The sequence below is a fragment of the Chlorocebus sabaeus genome, chromosome 11 (assembly GCF_047675955.1).
Source record: "Chlorocebus sabaeus isolate Y175 chromosome 11, mChlSab1.0.hap1, whole genome shotgun sequence".
NCBI lineage: Eukaryota > Metazoa > Chordata > Mammalia > Primates > Cercopithecidae > Chlorocebus > Chlorocebus sabaeus.
Window position 1 is genome coordinate 99,433,575 of NC_132914.1, and position 27,223 is coordinate 99,460,797.

Here is a 27,223-nt window from a genome sequence, read left to right on the forward strand (position 1 = left end):
TCTCTTGTTTTTGTTTTTGTGGTGAGATAGGCTCTCACTCTGTCACTCAGGCTGGAGTGCAGTGGCACAATCATAGTTCATTGCAACCTCGACCTCCCCAGGCTTAGGTGATTCTTTTAATCAGCCTCCCAAGTAGCTGGGACTACAGATATGTACCACCATGCCCAGCTAATTCTTTTATTTTTTATAGAGACAGGGTTTCTCCATGTTGCCCAGGCTGGTCTTGAACTCCTGGGCCCAAGGGATCCGCCTACCTTGGCCTCCCAAAGTGCTGGAATTACAGGCATGAGCCACTGTGTCTGACCTCTTTCTTATTTGGAATATTTCTATATGTATTTTAGATATTCTCTTTGTTATAAATTTTGTTGGTACTGAAAGGGAGGCAAAATTTTACCTCCACCCTTTTAGGGTTTTTTGGCTGGGCCTGAGAATTAAATTGACATAAGACAGATCAACAGGAGAAAATCATACAACTTTAATATGAGTATTACATGGCACAGGAATATGCATAAGGAAATGAAGACCAAAAGACAAGTTAGAGTTGAGCACTTATATACTGAATCGGAGAAAGAGTAGTAAAATGAAAATGTGACAAGGCAAAGGAACTTGGCCTAGGGTGTTTAATTGGATGTAGTAGTGGCCAGGAAATAAAGATTAGTTTAATAAGGTTTGTTTGTATAGATTTCCCTGGATCTCAGCTTAACACTCCTTGATGATAAGACTGTTACTTGTATAAAGAGGATATCTTTTACATGGGAATTTTTGTCTTCTGCTTTGAATAAACAGAAGGAAGTTCATAGTGATCATTTTGCACCTGCTGTTTTTCAAGTACTTTTAGCCTAGATTTTCATTTTACCAGGTGGCATAATTTGGGGGTGGAGTGATCTTAATTCTTTCAGTATCTTCTAGTTTTACCTACAAATTTTACCTTTTCTCCATTTTACCTACTTTAACTGGATGCATTTCCCTTACACTGTTGTACCTGCATTTATGTGAGATACCATTCTACTGAGTCTTAAATCTAGTAGGATCATCTTTACCTTGATGTCCCTGTACTGTTTCCCACATCATTTTTTTTTTTCCGAGATGAAGTCACTCCCACATCAGTTTTTAAATAGAGCACATTGTTTGCTTTGTCAACTTACTTTCCCATTCATACTCTTAGTCGTACTGGCATGTGCCTTGTTCACTCAGTCACCTAAGCTAGATAGCCTATTTTTATTTTAATTCATTCCTCTTTAGTAGTGTGAAGAAATAGTACTAAGGTAAATGATGGATTTGAGAATATTGAATAAATAGACTAGCTAAGGGTTAAACCTTGGTGACCATACACTGGAAAATAATGAGAGAGGAATTGAGGCCATTTTTCAGAATCAGTCTTGTATAGTGATTGAAGGGTGTTTTTCTGGAATCAGATTATATTCAAATCACCTCCTTTCATTTATTTATGAATTACTTCTAAAGAAATAAATAGATTTTATCAACAAGCTAAGCGAAATATACTCTGAAAAACATTTAACCCTCATTGTAAAAATTTTGACATACTGAAATACTCAATCCAAATCAGTTTTTCTTCAGGATTTGTCTATGTAGCAGTCACTCAGTGTCTCTACTTGCTAATTTTCTACTTGCTGATTCACTTAATTCAGTGTGAAAGTTCAGACTCTGGGTGGGAAAGAAGAGGTGAGTTTCAACTGAGCTTTTCACAGTTCTTTTATGTGTGTGCACATGTGTAGTGGTGTGGCGGGTTGTAGTTCAGTTTTATTTCAACTTTCCACATACAGAGTTAGCTTAGGCATCCTCAACTGTGCTCAGACTTCCAAGTACTCAACGATATGAAACAACATACATATATGTCTGCAGGTGCATTCATGAGTAGCATATAGTAGTTAAAAGTAGATAGAGTTGGTTGTGTATATCTATTGCTTATATTTTTTATCCTGTGTTTGAGCTCTATTTAGGTTTCTCTCTTGTTGTCTTTTTTTTTTTTTTTTTTTTTTTTTTTTGAGACAGAGTCTTGCTCTTTGCCCAGGCTGGAGTGCAGTGGCGCAATCTCCACTCACTGCAAACTCCCGATTGACACCATTCTCCTGCCTCAGCCTCCCGGGTAGCTGGGACTATAGGCACCCACCACCATGCCCGGCTAATTTTTTGTATTTTTAGTAGAGATGGGGTTTCACCATGTTAGCCAGGATGGTCTCCATCTCCTGACCTCGTAATCCACCCACCTTGGCCTCCCAAAGTGCTGGGATTACAGGCGTGAGCCACCACGTAGGTTTTTAATTCTCTAAAGTTTGAGAAAATAAGTCTTAAAGTATAATTCTTACAATTGAATTTGACTACAGTAAAACTTTTGAATACCTAGTAGAGTTGTTAGTCTGTCTAATGGCATATTTGTTTTTTCTTAACTGTTAAAGTGGGAGAAAAGAAAAGATATATTAAAATACCCTTTACATTTTAGGTTTTTAGCATGTTTTTTGAGGGGAAAAATTTTTTAGCTTGAATTATACAATGCCTCTCTAGCAGTTTTATCCTGCTAAATTTTTTTTTTTATTATACTTTAAGTTCTAGGGTACATGTGCACAATGTGTAGGTTTGTTACATATGTATACATATGCCATGTTGGTATGCTGCACCCATTAACTTGTCATTTACATTAAGTACATCTCCTAATGCTATCCCTCCCCCATCCCCCTACCCCATGACAGGCCCCAGTGTGTGATTTTCCCCTTCCTGTGTCCATGTGTTCTCATTGTTCAATTCCCACCTATGAGTGAGAACATGCAGTGTTTGGTTTTCTGTCCTTGCGATAGTTTGTTCAGAATAATGGTTTCCAGCTTCATCCATGTCCCTACAAAGGACATGAACTCATCCTTTTTTACGGCTGCATAGTATTCCATGGTGTATATGTCCACATTTTCTTAATCCAGTCTATCATTGATGGACATTTGGGTTGGTTCCAAGTCTTTGCTATTGTGAATAGTGCCACAATAAACGTACGTTGTGCATGTGTCTTTATAGCAGCATAATTTATAATCCTTTGGGTATATACCCAGTAATGGGATGGCTGGGTCAAATGGTATTTCTAGCTCTAGATCCTTGAGGAATCGCCACACTGTCTTCCACAATGGTTGAACTAGGTTACACTCCCACCAACCATGTAAAAATGTTCCTATTTCTCCACATCCTCTTCAGCACCTGTTGTTTCCTGACTTTTTAATGATTGCCATTCTAAATGGTGTGAGATGGTATCTCATTGTGGTCTTGATTTGCATTTCTCTGATGACTAGTGATGATGAGCATTTTTCCATGTGTCTGTTGGCTGCATAAATGTCTTTCTTTTGAAAAGTGTCTGTTCATATCCTTTGCCCACTTTCTGATGGGGTTGTTTGATTTTGTCTTGTAAATTTGTTTAAGTTCTTTGTAGATTCTGGATATTAGCCCTTTGTCAGAAGGGTAGATTGTAAAAATTTTCTCCCATTCTGTAGGTTGCTTGTTCACTCTGATGGTAGTTTCTTTCGCTGTGCAGAAGCTCTTTAGTTTAATTAGATCCCATTTGTCTATTTTGGCTTTTGTTGCCATTGCTTTTGGTGTTTCAGTCATGAAGTCCTTGCCCATGCCTATGTCCTGAATAGTATTGCCTAGGTTTACTTCTGGGGGTTTTATGGTTTTAGTTCTAACATTTAAGTCTTTGATCCATCTTGAATTAATTTTTGTGTAAAGTGTAAGGAAGGGATCCAGTTTCAGCTTTCTACATATGACTAGCCAGTTTTCCCAGCACGATTTATTAAATCGGGAATCTTTTCCCCATTTCTTGCTGCCGCCTTGCAGTTCGATCTCAGACTGATGTGCTAGCAGTGAGCCAGGCTCCGTGGGCCTGGGACCCTCCAAGCCAGGCGCAGCATGTAATCTCCTGGTGTGCAGTTTGCTAAGACCGTTGGAAAAGCGCAGTATTAGGGTGGGAGTGTCCCAATTTTCCAGGTACCGTCTGTCATGGCTTCCCATGGCTAGGAAAGGGAATTCCCCGACCCTTGCGCCTCCCGGGTGAGGCAATGCCCCTCCCTGCTTTGGCTCAGTCTCCGTGCTGTGCACCCACTGTCCAACAAGCCCCAGTTAGATGAACCTGGTACCTCAGTTGGAAATGCAGAAGTCACCCGTCTTCTGCGTTGCTCATGCTGGGAGCTCCTAAAGATTTAACCTTTATAGATTCATTGAGGACTTTTGACTCATTATATGACAAATGTATATGACTTCATTAGGTGGCAAATAATATTTTGGCTTTCTTTCTTTGGAATTAGCTTCTTAGTTTGCATCTGACTGACAATCGTGTTAATAGAGGCTATTTTTTTTTTTGCCTTAAATTGTCTTATTGAGAAACTTACAATATTCCATTGCATAAAGCAGATGAAGGTATTAATTTTATACCTTTATGGAAAGCAGTTAAAGTACCTGTAATTGACTGTCAGATTTGAAAATGATATAACTGTGATCTAACAAGAAGAAACAGGTTTTTAAAATTGTATTACATTTTATCACCACTCTTTCCCCTCAAAACAATGATTTTCCTTTAAATAGGAGAAGAGAAAGGAAATTGACATTTTTGATTACCTGTCATTTGTCAGGTGTTATTTAATCTGTGTAATCTCATTTTATAACCAAGGAAACTGACTGAAGGGTTTCAGTATCTTACCCAAGGTCACATAGCCCATTAGTGCTCTTAAGTAGACCTATCTTTTCTCTAATGACAACAAAACATCTAGTCAATTAAAAATGTAAAGTTTTAAAATTTTGAATTATTAGAAATATATGATATAATGTACAGAGTACAAATGCTTTGGAAAATGTGTAACTCTTGCTTTTCTCATTTTATTCTTGTGAAATACAGTCCTTCTTATGTCCATCAGAGAATTAAAGTGCTGAACATTTTGAACTTCCTTCATATATTAGCCAGCTGGCATGTTTTCCTAGCAAAATATTTTCTGATTTGACCACAGACTCTCTCAATCAGTTGTTACTGGTTTGAATAATAGAATATGCTGTCATGGTGGGCACCTGATCATGAAAACTGATATCTGGAGTGCATTTTTATTTGGATTTAAAATGTTTTTACAATCCCAGTATAAACACTGTTAATCTAGTCAAAACTTTTTCTCACAAGATCAAGAGCTTGCATAGTTTTACTTCAACTAGTTATAGTCAAAAGGGTAAGAATAAGTTGTGCATTTACATTACACAAAATCTTATTTTAAACATGAAGGATGTCAGACTAAAAATAGTTTTGGGAATTTTTGAGATAAAACAGTTTAGTTTTAAAACTAAATAACTGGATTTATTTAATTTAAATACCATTTGGAAATTTTCTGATGTGCAACCTTTGTGGGGTTGGGGAGTAAGTGTGCAGTTTTTGGTACAATGCAGGAAAATTACAAATATGTCCTACATTTGGAGAATAGATCCAATGTTTGAGAGTTACCGATGTTTTTTTTTTTTTTTGGTTATTCATTGAACTAGTTTCATGAAATAGAATTAATTTCCATTTTCATGACACAACAGGCCCCTGCACTAAGGACAATTAGGATAATTTTTTTAGTTGTGTTTATATAGATGAGTAAAGAGCTGCTTATTTTAAGGCAGTTGGACACTTTGTCTTAAATGTGGATAGTGAGTAGTAATAGTGGCTAATTATTATAGGAAGTACAAAAATGCAGATTTAAAAGGGTCAAATATATAGAAAATAATATTCAGGAGTACTTAATTTCTTTCTATTTTTGTTGGGTAAATGTTATATTGTAGTTTAGTTCTAGTGAACTATAGTCGTACTTCAATACCCACCTATCTTTAAATGCAATTAATGGACAGATCTTGGTGTTAGTGGAAACTACTAAAATATTAAAGGAACTTAACTATGGAAGACAGCAATGTATTACATTTCATAAACCATATATAGATACTTAAAAATATTTAGTACTCATGGTGTATTAGAAAGGAGTAGTTAGAATTGGCCAGGCGCGGTTGCTCACGCCTGTAATCCCAGCACTCTGGGAGGCGGAGGCCGGCGGATCACGAGGTCAGGAAATCAAGACCATCCTGGCTAACACAGTGAAATCCCGTCTCTACTAAAAAATACAAAAAATTAGCAGGGCGTAATGGCAGGCCACCTGGTAGTCCCAGCTACTCGGAGGCTGAGGTAGGAGAATGACATCAACCCGGGGAGCAGAGCTTGCAGTGAGCTGAGATCGCACCACTGCACTCCAGCCTGGGAGACAGAGCGATACTCCGTCTCAAAAACAAACAAACAAACAAACAAAAAAAAGGAGTAGCTAGAATTTAATTTTTGCTGAATTAGGGCTGGCAGCTTTTGGAAGGCATCATTATTAATTTCATTAATAAGGGAGCAGAATGGAATCAATAAAAAAAACCCTTCAACTTGTTCACTGAGAGAACTTATTATGCAGATATTGAAGACTTTAAAGAAAGTTTTATAGTTAGATAAAATATTGGCATGCAAACATGTTGGTAACATTAGTGGGTCTCTAAGCAACTATATGTCACTGTAGCCAGGTTATAATCTGTTTTATTTCTTGTGGGAAAAATAGAAACTCTGTCAAAAAAGAGAAAGAAAGAATAATTTTGCCTGATTACTAACATCTGACAACTTATAGAAAGAAACCTGTGTCTTTTTAGCACTTGTTGTTACAGTTTCATGTGTCCATGAGCTGAGAAGAATCAAAATTAATCTCTGGCTCAAGATTTTACACTTGGTCTTAGCCAAAAGGCCGAGAAGCAATGGCTTAAAGTTTTAGCACTGATGTTTTGCTTTCCTAGTAATAGTAATGAAACATAATTTTAAAAAATTAATCTTTATGACCTTATTTTAAGACTAAACCCTTGGAATATTATGTTATGTGGGAATTCACTATGGCATTGAGAATTTTAAATACGAGATTAAAAATAGATTAGCCAAAAGAACTAAAAGGAACTAAAAAGAATCAAAATTTTCCCCCATCAGTAGTATTTAAGTATAGTTTACTACCCACCTATCCATCCACTATGGGTAGAAGAAGGTTGACAAATTTCAAGAAATGTAGCAGTGACTATGTATTTACCATTTTTGTCAAGTGCAAACTTGCCTTAGTTGTTCATATTTTATAAAATCATGAAAACCTTTTTCTTTTATATCTGGTTTCCAAAATTGTCTCATAGTTCAACTTGGGTGTTCTCTTCAAACCCACAAAAATTGAATGTAGACTTTAACAAAATTTAGTTTGTATTTCTTATCTCAGTTATAAGTTATTGAATATTCTGGGACCCAACTTTATCTCTTTTTTTGGCATTATCTTTTGCAGCACAGTGGAGAATTTACAGTCTCTCTCAGTGATGTTTTATTGACTTGGAAATACTTACTCCATGAGAAATTGAACTTACCTGTTGAAAATATGGACGTGACTGACCATTATGAGGACATTAGGAAGATTTATGATGATTTCTTGGAGAATAGTAATATGTTAGATCTGATCGATGTTTATAAAAAATGTAGGATTTTGACTTCTAATTGTGAAAATAATAAAACAATATGCCCTGTAAGTATTTTTTAAACAATTCTATTTTAATCAAATTAAAATTTAGCTCTATTTTGAATTATAGTATCACCAGTTATAGTAACTTGGTAATGTTTTTGCTTTGTGAATCATGTTAAAAATGGGAAAATTTAGCTACCTGAAAGCTACTTATTACTTGAAAGAAATATTTTGGTGGTAAATTTTCTTGGACTTGTGTTATTGTTATTTGGTTGCTATGAGAATAGCTTCTAATTAGACCAAAAATTTGTAACAAAGAAATTTGTCCCAAATGATTTCTTTTTGATTCATGTCAAAGATTGCTTTCGAATTTCACTTCCTTGATTTAGTGTGCACCTGTTCATTTGGCATATGTTGGATAAATGATTGGTATGACTTTTTCTATGGATTAATAATGTTATTTTACTACGTATAGGTATCATTTATGAGAATAGTATTATGCAATATACATGAGATAATAGACTATTTCATTTTTGTACAAGCATTTTTTTTAATGGAGTATAAATTTAAAAATTAAATGGAGTAGTATCCCTTGCAGCTTGGTTTTGTCTATGTTAGAATTTATAAATTGTTTTAGAATATATTTGGGTATATCTAGTTATTTTTAAAGTGCTGGAAATATTTTTGGTTATTTGAATATTTACTGAGTGCCAATAAAGTAGTAAATAGTGGCAATAAATAACTGTAGCTGGAATTAGAAGAAAATGTTTACTATATTTTATAAGATATTCAATTATTTTATAAATGTTTCAATGTAATACTTGAGAACAGTGTTTTAGCTGATTATAGTAGAAACCTCCACTACAATAGTTATTGAGAGAAAACCGAAGTATAACTCTTTTATTTAAGATGTCTAAAGATACGCAACCAGGACTGATATGATAGCTCCATGGTTATCTGACACCTGGACTTTCTCTGTCATTCTGCTCCCTCATTTTAGTCCTTGGTCCCTACCCTCGAGACCATTTTATGCTCCAAGATGAACATTGGAGCTCCAGCCATTATATTCATTATATTGGTATTCCTTGCACCAAGAAGTAGTAAGGAAGAACAGCACTTTGCTTTTCTCTTAAGGGTACATAGCTTTTTCTTTCATCTTATTGCCAAAAGGTTAGTCACATGGCTGCAACAAGCTGCAAGGGAAGATGGAGAATATAGATCTTATTCTGGGTAATATCTTGCCAGAATAAAAACAAAAGCTCTATTACTGGGGAAGAAAGGGAGAATGGATATTGGCAGGCAGCTTGCTGTCTTTGCCTCATTGAACTATCACGAAAACCTTTGCCTTGTTACAACTTCTCCAAAACACATCCACACACGTGTACAACTACACTATGGTAAGGATACTTGTAAAGATAGTTTTTAAAATTCTTCCTTAGCTATATCTTATTTGCTTGCTTACAGAGATGATTTTTGTCTATTTTTCACATAGTTGATTTAGAGAGGCTTAATCATATATCAGTATTGGATTGCAGGAACACCAAAGATCTTAAAAACCAGTGATAGTATAATCTACCTGAGGTCTTTGGACTCATTGTTTTCCTTCTATTCCTTGCCCTTGTCTAAGTCCTCTAATAAGTTTCCTCATTTGAGTGGGTTAAGTTATAGTATGATATATATCAGGGTATGAGTTCGAGGTTGTCTATGTGGGAGACTGTCTCCAAATGTCATCATGTCACCAGGAGTAAAATTGAAGCTGCTAAGATGGTAGTAGATGAAGTAGAAAATGTTCTGCATTTTAACCCTGGAAGATCAACAACTTAATCTCTGATACTATTGTTTGTTCTAGGGAAATTTCCAGTGTGGGGAAAAAGTAGACAGGAAAATATATCCTTAGATTGATTTCTCAAAAATGTACTAGGTATAATCCCAATTTATGCTAAAAGTCTCTTTAAAGATACATATTAGAATATTCCAAACAGTTTTGAATGTCATGATCCTGAATTTTCATAATCCTGATAAAGTTTCTTTGTTTCATATTTGTAGCTGAAGTAAGGTGGGGATTATGAGGAATTAAGATAAAGCTAAGTCAGGGCAATTTTGGGAATGTGGTCACTTAAACAGTGCCCTCTTCACTCCCTACTTATGATTCCTCTTCTAAGGAAAATGGATTCAGGGCCCATGGGCATCTCGGAGCATATAAGGCCTTAGATTGTAACTGGAGTCCAAGTAGAGAGATTTGATACAGGGCTTGCTTTCTCATGAACTGAGCAAGTATCTGGAAGACAGGATCAGAGACCTGGGGTGAGGAGCAGAAATGGTTGATCCTGAGAAGAGCTTAGCCTTAGAGATCTGTGGAACGTCTTTTGGGGGAAGGTCAGCAAATGACCTCTGTGGGTACACTCATATTCCCTGACCCTCAAGCCAAGAAGTAGCTGAATAGATGGGCTCACTTCTTGTTGGTGAAGCTTAGGAGAACACAAGACTCTTCCTTAGCCTCAGCAGGTGACTGGTAGCCTGTTTTTTTGTCCACTGCTGCTCTGTAAATATAGATAGCATTTCAACTTCTATTACTTGTAGAACTGTCACCACTTAAGCTACCTCAGCAGTCAGATCTGAGTCCCAAAAAGCTAATGAAGAAAACAACACATGATTTAAGGGTTTCCAGCAGCCAGAGAAGGGTGAGTTTGCTGACAACACACATGCCTAACAGAACAGAGCTACTAGAGGGGAATGACAGCAACTTGAATACATATAAATGTTAGGTACTTGGGAAAATTCAAGAATAGCACCTCAACATAAAACTACGGATGTGACAAAAAAGAAGGTAGCGCACCTGCGTGGGCCTGGGTCTGGGTGGGGGTGCCGCGGGTGCTTCATGATGCTGGGCTCTCTGGGATGGGGGGATGGCAGAGGGTGCTGCAACCACCCAGGGGAGAATGCAGCTGAAGGCATAGGTTTTTACCTTGAACTTCTTTCGTGATGAGAAGGCCACCCTTGAGAAAGCTCATAAAACGTAACACCTCTGCAGAAATGGTCCTTAGTTGGAGACTGCAACTGCTGGGAGATGCATCAACATCAGTGAATAGGGTCTTGCAAGTGGGTCCCCGATGCCTGCACACTTTTTTGGACCTTCTGATCTACCTGGCAGGGGTCAACTATACAGCCACTTTCGGAAAGAGGAAGCTTGCTGCTGTCCAGGCCAGATCTCTTGGCTCCTGGGGAAGATCCACCAGTGTCAGCCTCATTGACCCAGGAGCAACAGAAGGGAGAATCCCTCTGAGCATGGAGCTGGTCTCTAAACTTGGGATTGCCTGGGATTCCCATCACAGTCCAGAAGAAACCTGAAGAAGCTGGCGGCTGCCGTGCGGCAATTGAGACAGTAGGAAAGCCACCTGCTTCAGAACATTGAAGAAGCCACCTGGCACCAACTCACTGTCCAAGCTGAGAAGAAGGAACCAGGGACCCAAGGAGCTTCAGTTTAATATAAAACCAGCAGCAAGCCTCCGAAGTCCAGGCATGTCAGAGAAATGCCTTTTTTTGTGGGCACATGGTTACCAAATACAGAGCTAGATTTTATTTTTGTAAATATTTGCATCCCCTACTTTATCAAAAAGCTTTCCTTTTTATTCCTAAAAACCAAAGAATGCTTTTATTTCCAACTGCATCCCTTGCTCTGCTGCCTCCCCGCTCCTCTTCCCAGATGTTGGGCAGGTGCTGGCTCTTCTCAGGAATGCAGACGAAAGCTTGTTGCTAGAGTGGAATAAAAAAGGGCAGCCCCTGTTCGAAAATTCAGACTGCATTGAAAAACGCAGGGCATAATATAGTCTAAGTCCATCTAGGATCTTCTGTTTTAAGAGACAGGTGTAAAGATTACTCTCAAACTGCAGGATGGGTGGAAAGTATTCCAGATCAAGGTTCCAGTTCTCCCTGTGAGCACCCACATTTCTTTTAAGGTTTCCAGCAGAGATGTAATGATGAAATTAATCACAAAAGGGATGAGATGCAGGCTGGTAGTTGCAGTTACGGGGTTACTGTAAATTTCATCTGTTGATGTTCTACATATGTGGTAAGAATTTATTTACTGTGTAGTATGTTTAAACATTTGTAAATTTTATGAGCTAGTTCTAGTTCCTCCTGTATAAGCTGACAATTCAAATTGTTCACTGTTTTCCTGTGACAGTTATTATCTGGTTATAAAATTATCAGATAAAAATGAGAGAAATTTATTTTTCCAATACAACATGAAAGTATAAAAAAGCGGACTTTTTCCTTTGTAATTACATAACACTGAAATAAATACTTCAGAGTAATGTCATCTGATATTTATTAAAAACAAGTCATTTTCATGACAATTAAAAAGTTCCCAACATGGTAGACCAATTCAGACCAAAATTAGTCTCTTGAAAATTAAGCACAGTAAATACTTAAAGCACAAAGAAAAATATTAGATAAAGAAATCATGAAGTACTTAGTAATTTTCCAAGTGGGAGAACAGTAAAAAAAAAGAAAAAAAGAAAAAACAGGGGTTAAACAGAAGCAGATGCATGAGGCTATAATTAAGTACATAATTTGATATAGATATATTTGTTGTAAGACATATTTTCCTTAACTGAAACAAAAGCAGATAACACCATTATGATAGGTTGGCCTTTTGAGATATCTTTTCAGGTTTTTTGCGTTTCTGACATCCATGGCTCCACCTGGACCAACCCAGAAGCAATTCAGCATGAAGGACAACAGCTTTGATCCCCTATTTCCTCTCTGCCCAAACCAATCAGCAGCAAGCCTAGCCACCCCCATCCCTTCTTCCAAACTGCCTTTGAAAACCCCCTAACCTATGAGCTTTGGATGAGATTGGTTTGAATACTAACTCTATCTCCCACGTGGCATGGCCAGCCTTGTGCCTATTAAACTCTTTTTTGAGACAGGGTCTCACTCTAGCACCCAGGTTGGAGGGCAGTGGTGCAGTCACAACTCACTGCAGCCTTCCCGGGCTCAAGTAATCCTGCCACATAGCCTCTCAAGCAGCTGGGACTACAGGCACACGCCATCATGCCCAGCTAAATTTTTGCATTTTTTGCAGAGACAGAGTTTCATCATGTTGCCCAGGCTGATCTTCAACACCTGGACTCAAGCAATCCACCTGCTTTGGCCTCACAAAGTGGTAGGATTACAGGTGTGAGCCACGGTACCTGACCCTAAACTTTTTCTTTACTGCAGTTATGTGATCTTTTTTTGTATAGCAGACAGGAAGAACCCATGGACAGTTTCATTATGAAGTTTAATTATATGTATACTTAATGATTGCTAACAATTGTCAGGTAATACTCTGGACTGAAACATCAATGACACTGAGTAGAGCTTTATGTGAAGTAATTTTTATAGTCAGCATTTTATTAGTAATACCCTATATTTTCTACAGAGTCAACTACTGGATTTTCTGTCTGGCAAACAGTATGCAGTAGGTGATGAAACTGATCTTTCTATACCAACATCACCAACGAGTAAATACAACCAGGATAATGAAAAGGTACTGATAAACTGTGAGTAAGTTCAAGCAGACTATAATCCCTTTCAAATCACTGAATTTGGTGGTACCTTAAAGTTACTAATGCTTTGTAAAAAATTTTTTTTACAAATCTTTAATTTGTTTAAAACTGTATTCACAAAGAATAATACATTGGAGGCTGGTGAGAATGTGAAAAAAGAGTCTTTATGATTTGGGGCCAAGGTAACAGGCATTGAATAAAAATAGGTATCATTCAAAGTATCAGGAAGGTAATTAAAGGTCCAGTTTGTCAGAGTTCTTTGAATCTCTGATAAACTTCACATTTACTCTTTTAGATCGTTGATCCTTGGGAGAATGTGCTCAACTGAAAAATCTGGTCTATACCCTTTGCTGTAGTACAACTCATATATCAGGAGTTTGGATGATAGGGTTTGTTGTATAAACCACCAAAAAGTAGTGCCACATACAAGTTTGGTTTAATATAATTTACCTTCAGCTGAACACTATGCTGGGTACCTAATCATATGTGGTAACCACACTAACCATAGTAGTAGTACTTATGAAAATGGGGACAAAACTATGACCTTTTTTCTCTCTTGCCCAAATTCCTATTTAAGGGGCCTGGGGAGTATACCTTCTAAACTGTAACATCTCATCAGTTGGGTTTTATTTAATCCTCTATAATGTGGTTTACTTTCCAACCTGACTCTGGCATAATATCACATGACAGATAGAGAAGGAAATAAAAATATTTTACCCCAAAATACATTTCTTTGCCATATTTTGAAATGGTCCTACAAAGCTGTCCTTTGTGGAGGAAAATTTGCGTTTGTAAAGGATCTTTATTAATGTAACTAAATCTTTCCTCTTCCAGGCCCTCCAAATCCTGAAGAGATAACTGAGAGTCTAGCACCTTTTAAAGGTCTAAATAGGAAGCATTTGCCATCTATTGTTTCTAAGGGTGGCCATCTATGAGACTTCATCTACATAATAAGAACTTTGGTCTTCACAATCCCATATCTTAAACCAGAGACTCCTTTCTACTGATTCCGGGTCTTTAGATAATAATTCTTTCAACCAATTGCTTGCCAACCAGAAAATCTTTGAATCTACCTATGACCTGTAAGCCCATTTCAAGCTGTCCCACCTTTCCAGGCTGAACCAATGTTTACCTCACATGTACCGATTGATGTCTTATGTCTCTCTAAAACATATATTACCCCAGCTACTCAGGAGGCTGAGGCAGGGGAATTGCTTGCACCAGGGAGGTGGAGGTTACAGTGAGCTGAGATCGCACCACTGCACTCCAGCCTGGGCGACAGAGCAAGACTCCATCTCAAAAATAAAAACGAAAAACAAAAAAACATATATAATCAACCCAACCACCTTGGGCACATATTCTCAAGATCTCTTGAGACTGCACCTTGGACCACTGAGAGACAAGACTAGCTGGATTTCCTAGGCCGACTAAGAATTCCTAAGCCCAGCTGGGAAGGTGACCACATCGACCTTTAAACACATTGTTTGCAACTTAGCTCACACTTGACCAATCAGGTAGTAAAGAGAGCTCACTAAAATGCTAATTAGGCTAAAACAGGAGGTAAAGAAATGGCCAATCATCTATAACCTGAGAGCACAGCGGGAGGGACCAAGATGGGAATATAAACCCAGGCATTCGAGCAGGGAATGGCAACCCCTTTGGGTCCCCTCCCATTTTATGGGAGCTCTGTATTCACTCTGTTAAATCTTGCAACTGCACACTCTTGTGGTCCGTGTTTGTTATGGCTCGAGCTGAGCTTTTGCTCGCCATCCACAACTGCTGTTTGCCGCTGTTGCAGACCTGCTGCTGACTTCCACCTCTCCGGATCTGGCAGGATGTCCACTGTGCTCCTGATCTAGCGAGGCGCCGATTGGGCTAAAGGCTTGCCATTGTTCCTGCATGGCTAAGTACCCAGGTTCATCCCAATTGAGCTGAACACTAGTCACAGGGTTCCACGGTTCTCTTCCGTGACTGATGGCTTCTAATAGAGCTATAACACTCACTGCATGGCCCAAGATTCCATTCCTTGGAATCTGTGAGGCCAAGAACCCCAGATCAGAAAACAAGAGACTTGTCGCCACCTTGGAAGCACCCACCACCATCTTGGGAGCTCTAAGAACAAGGACTGCTGGTAACACCATGATCACTCATATTTGGCTGAGAATAAACCTTCTTAAATATTTTACAGGGTTTAACTCCTGGCAAAGTTTCTGTAATTAATAAAATCACATTGACAAGATGAGAATTTAAGAGTATTGAAAAAAGTAAAATTATATTCAACATATTTTAATTATTTTTATTTTATTTATTTTGCTTATTATTACTTTTTTGAGGCAGAGGCTCACTGTGTTGCCCAGGCTGAAGTGCAGTGGCATGATCTCCGCTCACTGAAACCTCTGCCTCCTGGGTTCAAGCGATCCTTCCACCTCAGCCTCCCAAGTAGCTGGGATTACAAGCGTGTGCTACCACACCTGGCTGATTTTTGTATTTTTAGTAGAGACCAGGTTTTACCATGTTGGCCAGGCTGACTTTGAACCCCTGACCTCAGGTGATCTGCCTGCCTCTGTCTCTCAAAGTGCTGGGATTACAGGCATGAGCCACTGTGCCCAGCCAACATATTTTAGAAATACGATATATAAAAGGTCTAGAATACATTTACTTCCAAAATCACCTGCTCCAATAAGTTAAAACATTTGGTGAATCGCCTTCATTTTTTGACAAACATTGCTGAGGTAGATTCTTCTATGTGTCTCATGTTAAATAGATTGCACTTAAAATATGTATTTTAGCAGTGCTCTCAAATACCTGTATGTCTCCTTCCTAGATTTAAGGAAGTGTTTTATATGTGCATCTGATACTTTTTCTGTCATATTTGAAAGTAAGTTGCTGACATGTGGATCCATAAAATTCCGTAGCATACATTTCCTAAAAATAATGACATAACTGCAATATAATTATAATAAATAAGAAAACTTTAACAAGTATTTTCAAATATCATTTACTAACTTCCATATTTAAATTTCTCCATTTGTCCCCAAAATGGTTTTATGTCTCCTTAGACTCTTTTACTCTAGAAGAATTCCCGTACTCTTTTTTTTAAAAAAATTTCTGATTAATTCCTTGTGGTATTATTTAACTTGTTTCTCTATTTGCTGTATTTCCAATAAACTGGAAGTGACATCTAAAATCTTGCTTATATTTTGGTTTAGCATTTCCTAAGAAATACTTCTTAACTGATGCAGAGTATTTCATTTTTTGTCGTATTGGGAAGCAAACTCAGGTTATCCTAAATTTCCAGGTCTCTCCAGTATAAAGATGTAGTTTTCCCTTTGCTGTCAGCAAAGATCTGTGTGGTGACACTTTGGCACTGTATAAATATCCTGTTTCCCAGTAACCTTTTATCTAATGGTTTTAAGCACTGATGATCCCTGCTTGAATCAGTTATTTCTATAGTGTCTATAGAATAGTGAGCTTCTAATTCTGTTATGTCTTTACATTAATTAATTGCCATTTCTCAGTAAAACTTTATCTTATCAAATGAGATGAAGTACCCTTCTCTAAAAATCTCAGGGTAACTCCTTAATTCTCTACCAATTTAGGGGTTAGTGTAATAGTTATATATAATATAAGTAAATTAGATATTTATTCTTTTATAGTACTCCCTTTTGTGTATCTATTATATGGATTCATGAATTTATTCAGTGTAAAATGAGTTACACTCATTAATCTTTGATGCTAAAATAGAGGAAGCTGCTTCAGGCAGGTTTTTCTGTCTTTTTAATATGCTCTAATAGACTTTTCGAGCATTTTCCTCTTTTCTGGTACAAGAAAATATCCCAGCCCACCTGCCCAGACCTGTTTCCTTTTAGAGATTTCTCTTGCTTGAAATTAACTTTTCACTTACATTTCCTCTCTTTTCCCTCAATGCCCAAATCTTGACAAAGTGATTGCCAAATTGCCTGATCTTTTCTCAGTGGCACTTAAGTGGTGCATTTGTATATCAAGAGGGTAGATCACTTAAAGATCTCTTGTATGTGCTAAAGATCTATCCTGTATGTGCTATAGGGAGGAAATTATAGTTGTTATATCTGTGTTTTTAAAGAGGAATGAACTAATTTGTATGTATGAAAAGAAGCTTTTGGAACTTCAACTTATAAAGTTTAAAGGGATATCTGTGACTAAAGATTATAAGCATGTAGTTTCCTGATTTAAACAACACTGATAGTTTCATTGTGTTAATTCTCTAATTTCTCTCTTTTGCTTTCTTGGATTGTATTTTCTAATAGAATTTTATCTACTAGTTCAACTAATGGATTTGATTTTCTGAGGAGTATTAAATTGTCAGCCATCTTCCTAGCCATGCTTCTGTTACTTGCAGTTTCTAATTTTTCTTTTTACAAGGTCTTTTTGGAAGTCAATGTATTTCTTTTTTCCCCTCCGAGACAGAGCGTCACTCTGTCGCCCAGGCTGGAGTGCAGTGGCGTGATCTCAGTTCACTGCAACCTCTGCTTCTTGGGTTCAAGCAATTCTCCTGCCTTAGTCTCCTGAATAGCTGGGATTACAGGCACGTGCCACCACGCCCGGCTAATTTTGTATTTTTAGTACAGATGGGGTTTCACCATGTTGGCCAGGCTGGTCTTGAACTCCTGACCTCGTGGTCCACCCACCTCGGCCTCCCAAAGGCTGAGATTACAGGCGTGAGCCACCGCATCCAGCCAAAAGCCAATGTATTTCTAATTAAAATCTTAATGTGAATTTTTGGGCTGCAGTCTTGCAAAAATATATTTTGACCATCAAATGTGTTTACTAATAGGACACCAGAGTCTTCAAGTAGGTGAATGGATTGAATTTGAGAAACAATATTTTTGTTTCCTTATTTTATTTTACTTCATTTTATTTTTCCTAAGGTACTAAACCATTGCTTTTAAAATTCTGAAGTAATGAAGGGAATAATAGAATAAAGGCCAAAAAAGAAGAAAACCATCAGTTTAAAAAAAAATCTCAACATCTTAGTTTTTGTCCAACTTTTTTTTTTTTTTTTTGTCAATATATATAAGCAGTTATGCATTGGCAAACAAAAGTTAAAAAAAGACCCTGTATAAATTGTTAATCTTCCCAACTTAGAAGAACTGACTTTCTTCAAACTGAGATTGAATATCTGCCTTTCTCTCAGTAAGAAGAGATAGGAAAAGAAACTTGGAATTGTCAGAAAGCTTAAATAAAATTGACCAACTTCTAAACAAACATTGCAAATACTTTGTGGTATGGATAGAATCAGTTTATTAAACAAATAAACAGAACAGTATCTTTATTTTTGGTGTCTTGGTAAAGGCTTCAATCTTGTGGATTTTTTCAATTTAGGCCCTTGCTCTTGGACATCATAACTGTACTTATGTGGACTGCTTTTCCAGGGAGCCTCTTTAAAACTCACTTGTAAATACAAGAGCAAGGAAACCATAACAACCATGTTATCTGACCATAATGATAGGGATAGATTTCCAATTGCAGCCATGAGTTAAACGAAACACTCTAACTGTGAGGACTCCAAGATGTTTTTCCCTTAAGTTTGCCCAACATCACAGATCAGAAGGACAAAATTTGCTAACCTTAAGGAGCAACTTGTAGATGTGAGAGCTTAAGCCCTGGTTTTGTACCCAATTAGGATCAGGTATATACATATTTGTTAAGTTCTTGTTATTTTTGAACAGCAGAAGCACAGTGACATAGAGATTGCATTAAGTTAAATTTAGGGAAAGTTTCTGATTACAGTGTGAATATCACTTTTTCTCTGCTTTGATTTTTGGTAAATTGTGTTATTCTTCCCAAATGTCAAAGGAATAAAAAGAATTGTGTTTTAGACAGACTATTGCACTGTGAAGTTAAAATGGAAACTCATATTATAGACTTGTATAATAGAAGTATTGTGATTTACTGTGAAAATAAAGATAAAAGGACGTTTGAAATATGAGCAGAGGCTGGTCACGGTGGCTCGTGCCTATAATCCCAGCATTTTGGGAGGCTAAGGCAGGCAGATCACCTGAGGTTGGGAGTTCGAGACCACCCTGACCAACATGGAGAAACCCTGTCTCTACTAAAAATACAAAATTAGCCAGGCGTGGTGGCACATGCCTGTAATCCCAGCTATTTGGGAGGCTGAGGCAGGAGAATCACTTGAACTTGGGAGGCTGAGGTTGCGGTGAGCCGAGATTGTGTCATTGCACTCCAGCCTGGGCAACAAGAGCAAAACACCGTCTCAAAATTAAAAAAAATGAAAGAAAATTTAAAAAAGAAAGAAATATAATCAGAAAACTGTATTATACCTTATTTTATAAAATTTTAGGAGAAACTTTAAAGCTTATTTTTATTTGGTTGTGCCTTAGAATACCTTTCTTTGTAAGACACCGTAATAAATAATATAAGCATTTATTTTATCCCAGGTAAGTTTTTTTTTTTTTTTTCCTTTGGAAACAGTCTCATTCTGTCACCCAGACTGGAGTGTAGTAGCACTATCTTGGCTCACTGCAACCTCCACCTCCCAGGTTCAAGTGATTCTTGTGCCACAGCCTCCCGAGTAGCTGGGATTACAGGTGTGTGCCACCACGTCCAGCTAATATTTTGTATTTTTAGTAGAGACAGGGTTTCGCTGTGTTGGCCAGGCGGGTCTTGAACTCTTGGCCTCAAGTGATCCACCTGCCTTGGCATCCCTGTGGTGGAATTACAGGTGTGAGCCAACACACCCAGCCTCAGGTAAGTTTTTCTTAATAGATTTTTAATTTTGAAATTTTTAAAAGGACAAATTTATATATTGATTTTTCTTTCATTCATCACTGAAAACTCATTGAGAACCTATTGAGTTTCATTAAATGAAAACTCATTGAGAACAAAAATAGATTGGTTACCTACTATAATGTGAGTCATTCCGTTAGCATCTAAGGACACATGATTTGCTCTCATGGAACTCATAAAGTAATAGGAGGATTAAGAAACGTTACCAGAAAGTGGCTAGGCACAGTGGCTCGTGCCTGTAATCCCAGCACTTTGGGAGGTCAAGGCAGTAGGATCACTTGAGCACAGGAGTTCAAGATTAGCCTGGACAACAGAGTGAAATATTGTCTCCATAAAAAAATATTAAAAAGGAAAGTATCAGGAAGTGTTAACACCTATGCAGAGAATTATAATAGGGTGGTATGCAGAGTTATCACAGGATGGCTGGAAAGAGAATACATGAATGTCTATTTTAGATTGGGGAATCAGGGAGCATCTCTGAAATGGTAACGTTGAATTAGTATATTTAATATGCAAGGAAAAATCTTTCTCATGGTTAATCTTTAAACTTTGTTTTCTTGTAATTAATTTTGCTTCAATTCTATCTCAAGTCCATATTTAAAGCAACGCTTTCCTGTCCAGTGAAGTTTTTCTTTTAAATTGACCCTGACTGCCTCCTACGTTTCAAGAATCATTTTTTACATGGAAATTTAAATAGTCAAAATATATTATCTTTTGAATTTCTTTTAAGATGAATATGCTTAATAATTATTTAAGAGACTTGCTAAGGATCTGTAATTTTTTATTACTGCCTTTTTTAGTTTCTTTGATGCTTCAAAAATTTAAAATGTGATTAGATTGAATGTGATGAAATTTTAGTTTTAATAAGGGAAATATTTTCTTAGCATTTACAGATGATAAATTCCTGGGACATTAGTTGTGACTGAAATTACTGAAGGATTTTTGAATTTCGTGTGTTTTGGGTAGGAATCGAGTTTAGAGTTTGTGAGTCTGTTATCTGAAGGAGTAGGCAAGAAGATGATTTCAAGTGGACAGTTTGGGAACAACAATTAAGAATTAGAAACAAACAGGGTTCTAGAGCAGAAGGTGGGATGGAAGTAGTTGAGAAGGCAAAAATAGGAAGAAAATTCCATGCAAGGAATTTAATTTTGAGCTGCTCATGGTGGCTCATGCCTGTATTCCCAGCACTTTGGGAGGTCGAGGCGGAAGGATCACTGGAGCCCAGGAGTTCAACACCAACCTGGGCAACAGAGTGGGACCTTGTCTCTACAAAAAATAAAAAACTTTAGCTGCTTGCGGTAGCACATGCCTGTAATCCTAGCTACTAGGGAGGCTGAAGCAGGAGGGTCACTTAAGCCTGGGAGGTTGAAGTTGCAGTGTGCCCTGATTGTGCCACTGCACTCCAGCCTAACAGCAAGACTCTGTTTCCAAAAAAAAAAAAAAAAAAAGGAATTTGATTTTGATGAAATCCAATTTATCTTTTTTTTTTTTTCCCTCTTTTCTGATTGTGCTTCTGGTGTCTTACGTAAGAACTCTTTGCCTTATTCCAGGTCATGAATAATTTCTATTACATTGTCTTTTAAAAGTTTAATAGTTTATATTGTACATTTATAGACTTATGATCCACTTTGAGTTTACTTTTATAAAAGGTGTGAAGTTTAAGTTGAAGTTCATGTGTTTTGCATATGGATGACCAATTGCTCCAACACCAATTATTGAAAAGACTGTCTTTTCTTCATTGTTCCTTTTGCACATTTGTGAAAAATCAGATTGCTCTATTTGTGTTGGTCTATTTCTGCACCCTATTCTGTTCCATTGAGCCGAGTGTTCTTTTGTAAATACTACTCTGTCTTAATTATTGTAATCGTATAGTAATTTAGATTGCTTCTCAGCATGTTTAATACACTGTTCCAATATCATCTGGCCTACATAATTCTGGATGATTTGTTAACCTTATTATTGTTCCTCTGTAGGTAATGTGTCATTTTGTGCTGGCTGCACTCAAGATTTTTTCTTACTTTTGGCTGTCAGAGTTTGTATACATTTTGTTTGGTTTTCCTACTTATATAGCTTATTGGATCTATAAATTAATGTTTTCTACTAAATTTGGGATGCTTTCAGACAAAATTTCTTGATATATTTTTTCTACCCTTTTCACTTCTCTTCAGGGATTCCAATTACATGTATGTTTGACTTCTTAAATTGTCTCATACATCCCTTTGGTTCTTTCTTCTTTTTTTGTTGCTGTTCTCTTTCGTTTTTCAAATTTGGTAATAGCTATTGGTTTGTCTATAAGTTCACCAATACTTTCTTCTATTCTCTCCAAGTTGCTGTTGAACCCATCAAGCAAATTTTGTTTTATTTATTGTACTTTTCATTTCCAGAATTTATTTTGTCCACTTTTCTGTTGACATTCCCTCTGTTAATTTGTTGATAACAGATATTCTTTTAATTCATTGAACATATTTCCTTTTAATATCTTGAACATAATTCATAATAACTGCCTTGATGTTTTTCTGCTAAACTCGGCATCTAGGTCTTCTTGGTGGCAATTTCTATTGACTACTTTTTACCCTGAGTAGGGGTAGAGGGTCACACCTTTTTTCTTCATTTATTGATTTTTGGATGAAAACTGGATATTATAGGTAATATTTTATAACAACTCTGGATTCCTTTATGTTCTTCTGAGAAATATTGTGTTTTTGTGCTAGTGGGCAACTGACTTGCCTGAATTCCAGCTTAATACTCTGTCTCCATTCTATGTTGGTATACAATTGCTGATATCTGTTCTTGTGTCTTCCTTTGCTGCTTTTTTTTAGCTGGATTTTTGTAGGTCTCCCCTCTGCCTGCCAAATTTGGTAGTCAGTCAAGAATTTGGGGAGAGATGGAGTTTATTGATTGTCCAACTTGTTTTTATATGGCAGTTCTCTTTTTCTAAAGAGTTAAGTGAGGTATTGTGATTGAATGATTATATACATATTTACTGCATATGAAAATGATTATGGATTTAGAAGAATTGCAATAAAGAAATTAACTGAATATTTTATTGCACAGGTGCAGCTGCTAGCAAGGAAAATTATCTTTTCATATTTAAACCTGCTAGTAAATTCAAAGAATGACCTGGCTGTGGCTCATATTCTCAATATTCCTGATAGAGGACTAGGAAGAGAAGCCTTCACTGATTTGAAACATGCTGCTCGAGAGAAACAAATGTCTATCTTTTTGGTATGAATGTGTGACATGTTCAAAATTAAGACTCCTTGCACAGTGGATCCATGTATCCTAATATGCTTGTAACTAGGATGAAACAACTTTTAAGTGGTTAACTTATGTTCTACCTCTGTATTTGAAAATCCATGGTATTTTAATTTTTTACCATATCCTTCAAATTTGGTAAAGGAGAATTTCTCTAAAGCAGTGTTTCCTTACATATGTTCTGTATAGTGCTGGCCCTGATAAATTCTCTGTGAATAAATGTTTCCAGTGTCAAAACGTTTCTGTTAAATGTTCTTTGAATAAATGTTTCCAAGGGCAAAATGTTTAGAAGTAGTATATACCCTTATTCATTATACATAATCCATGATTGTATATAAGAGCTCTGAGAAGTCCTGCCATAAAGAAATCTGCTTGTAGCAAATTAAGCTTGTTATTTAATCTGTTGTTTCCTAATTTATTTGACCATGGAACTTTCCCCTAAATTACTGACATTTCACAGGATTTGTCTTTCTTAAAATATACCTTGGAACATTTCATCTTTGATTGAAACACTCTTATGTACAGCTATCACATATGTATTTTCATCATTGTAAGGACAAGCCTTTTGAACTATACGTGATCCCAGGATGGGAAAGCTGGATGGAACTTAGTGATTATCTAGTCTATATTTTTATTTTACAAATAGAGAGGCTGAGGTTTGGAAGTGTTAAATTGCCCAACCAATTCATCTGTTTAACACAACAGATCAGTTGACACTAAAAATTCCCTTGTTCCATATAACAGTTTCAAAGCTAGTAGTCAACTATATTAGAATATATTCATAAGTGAGTTATTTATAGTCAATAATACATTCTAATTAATACACTTTAGCTCTTAATTTGTCCTCTAACTCAGCTCCTCTGTCTCAATCTGCAGCTGGGTTTCATTGCTACCACACTTGATAGCATGAATTCTGCATGGCATTTGTTTCTTTGGTTATTTGCTTCTGACTCAACGTGTGTCATGAGCCATAAAGTGTGCTTCCCTTTTAACTGTATACCCAGAATTATATAGATTTACTTGGCTTTATGAAGTAAATTACAGTTTTAATTTAATAAATCACTGGACATAACTTACCCATTTGTTTTAATTCATAGGTGGCCACGTCATTTATTAGGACAATAGAGCTTGGAGGGAAAGGTTATGCACCACCACCATCAGATCCTTTAAGGACACATGTAAAGGGATTGTCTAATTTTATTAATTTCATTGACAAATTAGATGAGATTCTTGGAGAAATACCAAACCCAAGGTAATGACTTTTGATATATTACAAATATGTTATTAATCTATCTTTAAAACTTTATAGAATTGGGTAGAAATAAGAGATATTGAAATGACCAAGCATCAGACCAAACAGTGGGGAGAAGAAACAAAATCTGGATGAATAAATTACGATCATATGACCTTACCTCCTAAATTTCTGCCTGTGATTCTGAGTTTTTGCCAAAGTCAAAAGTCATGTCCATACTAAATTGATTAGAGAAGAGAGTTAGCATTTATTTTTATCTGATGAAATAGATTTTTGAGGACTGGAAATGAGCAAACAGATAATTTCTGTATATGTATTTAGCCGTAAAGGAAACTGATACCAAGAATGAGTAAGAAAATTAACAAAGATATGAAATCCCTATTCTATTTTCTGTTATTTTTCATTTTCTTATGTGCAAGTCTTTGGTTCAGCTGGGATTTGTTTTTATATGATATTAGAGGTAAGAGATTTTTAAAAATCTGATAGACCCCCATTTATAATATTGGTGTATTAAGTGGTGAGTAAGTTTTGGGGGCAGAAGTGGATTGTATTTGCTAGCAATCATGGTGGATCATTGTCAGTTTGGTTGGTATCCTGTAACATAAATAAACAAAAATAGCTGATATTTATTGAACACTTGTTATATGTCAGACATTGTGCTAAGTTCTTTACTCAGATTATCCTTTGATCATTACAACAACCTGACTTGATAGATACTATTACTATCCCTAATTTAGAGGTGAAGAAACTAAAACATAGGGATCAAGTAACTTGCCCTAGGTTATATTAAGTAGCAGAGTAGGGATCTGAACACAGTCAGTTCTGACCCTGGCATCCATTCTGTTAATGACTATATCTTGTTCTATGAAACTTCATTCCATTCTAAGATTCTAAGAAGGATTTTTTTCAGGATTTTATTCTGAATTGCATTCTATCTTCTCATATGGATATCCATTACAAAGAAGTAAATTTGGAAGAGGGTTTTGAAAATAACTTAGAGACAAAATAAGTGACATCTTCTGAACTTCCAGATAATATATTGGGGGCCATTTCTATTGAAATATCATATATTTAATTTAAAAAATTTTTTTGGTAAGGCAATATAGATATATTTTGTTAAAGTCAAGTGATACTACAGTCATCTGCAGTTTTTTGCCCTTGAAGATATTCCTTCTGGAGAGTCCCCTGTCGTCTTTATTCAGTCTTTGCTTTTGCTTGCTGGGCCTGTGTCAGAGTGACAACCATGAACCTTTATCCTCACCTTGTGAAACAGTCTCTGCCTCTTTCCTGGCTCTTACGACTTTACTTTTAATTGTTAAACCCCTTGTTTTGCTCAAGTAGCTTTCTCAGAAAAAGTAAATGGTAAGCAAATATTTTTATGTTAGTCTCACATTTGATTGTATATGATTTTATGTCATGTTTCATTTATTTCTCTAAGACTATTTATTATATTTAATGTAAAAATATTGTTATCTGCTTCCTGAATGGTCTTTGTTTTATCTAAATTGGATGCTTTTCTGTTTTTTACTTTCTTTCTTTTGCCCTCTTTCATGGTAGAGGTGTTCCCACAATGTGTGGTGCTTCTGAACTGTCCTGTCATATTTAAGAGTGAGGCCCTATAGAGCTGATTAGTAGCTCTATATAGTGGGCTTATTTATAGCATGCTGCCCAGCTGGCTCTTTTGTTGGGGACTTACTCTCCAAATGTCAGTAACTTTAGATCTTTTCTTCGGGACTTTCCCAAAAATTTCCACAGAGGAATCTTTTAATCTCTGAAAGCTGTAAATCTGGCTAGCAATATTCTGGGATTTGAGATAGGTCCAGATTGATGCTGAGTCTCATGGTTCTGTATGTAGACTTACTCAATTCCTTTGTTTTTAGTCCTGCTGCCCCTGCGTCTGGAGCCTCTGTTAGTTTCTTTAGAACAGTCCTGCTTTCCATGCTGAGGTGAGAGAGAAGCGCTAGCCTGACTGCTCAGAATAGAGAGAGAATGGGGGTATAAGTGTTCCTTATGGAGACTGTCAACTAGCTTTTCTGTTTTCAACCCCATCTTTACATAGCCTTCAGTACTGCCTTCAATTCCTGATTGATTTCTGAGTTTACTTCTTACTGATGTTGCTCTTAGCGGTTACTTAGGTTTTAGCTTTTGTATTCTGGGTAGTTAGTTATGACTCAACCATCTGTTTTCATTTTTTTGTACTTTCATGAAATGCCTCTACTCTCATCAGCTGTTGTTTCCTCTCTCATTCTCTTTTTCTTCATAGATGGAAACTTTTTTGTTTTTTGCTTTTTTGTCATTTTAGTGAAGTTTTGTGAAAGAGCAGAAATAAATGTGTATGTTCTATCTAATATGGTTTATTATAATTACATTCCTTTTGGAGGAATTTCTGGTTGTGGTCAACAGGGTAGAAGGATATTTATTTTAGAGGCATGCAGGGTGAGGGAATAGACTTCTTCAACTTAGCAGCCATTTATTTTGGATATCCCATGTGGTTATAATGAACAAGTATCTTCTAGAGAAGGTCTTGAGGAGGTGAGTATCTCAATAGTGAATGTCTTCAATTGGGTGTCTGAATAGTCCACTTGAGCAATTTTTGTTCTCTTTTTTGTGGTAATTTGTTTGTTTATTTTTGTTCTGTAGTAGGTATCGGTTTGTTCTATAAATAAAAAAGTAAAATTATTAAAAACTAAAAACATATACCTTATACATATCATAATAGATATTAATAGAAGGTATACAGAGAAAAGGGCAATTGACCTGGTTTGTGGGAGCCAGGGATAAGGGTGTCAAGAATGCTTGTCTGGATGGGTGTTACAGTTAAGCCTAATTTTGAAGGATGAACTTGAAGGAGTTAACTAGAC

General features: G+C 36.6%; 1 protein-coding gene across 5 annotated transcripts in view; it reads left to right on the forward strand.

Moving 5' to 3' along the window:
- PARPBP (PARP1 binding protein) overlaps nucleotides 1-27,223 on the forward strand; it is a 69,990-nt gene that overhangs the window by 11,783 nt on the left and 30,984 nt on the right. For 2 of the 5 annotated variants that reach the window (XM_008004433.3, XM_073021038.1), the window contains exons 3-6: nucleotides 7,347-7,580; nucleotides 12,943-13,050; nucleotides 22,910-23,080; nucleotides 24,208-24,362. In XM_008004433.3, coding sequence (XP_008002624.3) covers nucleotides 7,347-7,580; nucleotides 12,943-13,050; nucleotides 22,910-23,080; nucleotides 24,208-24,362 — 668 coding nt within the window. Of the gene's footprint in view, nucleotides 1-7,346; nucleotides 7,581-12,942; nucleotides 13,051-13,903; nucleotides 14,788-22,909; nucleotides 23,081-24,207; nucleotides 24,363-27,223 lie in introns of those variants that run through there. The other 3 variants (XM_008004435.3, XM_073021040.1, XM_073021039.1) reach the window with 2 other exon arrangements.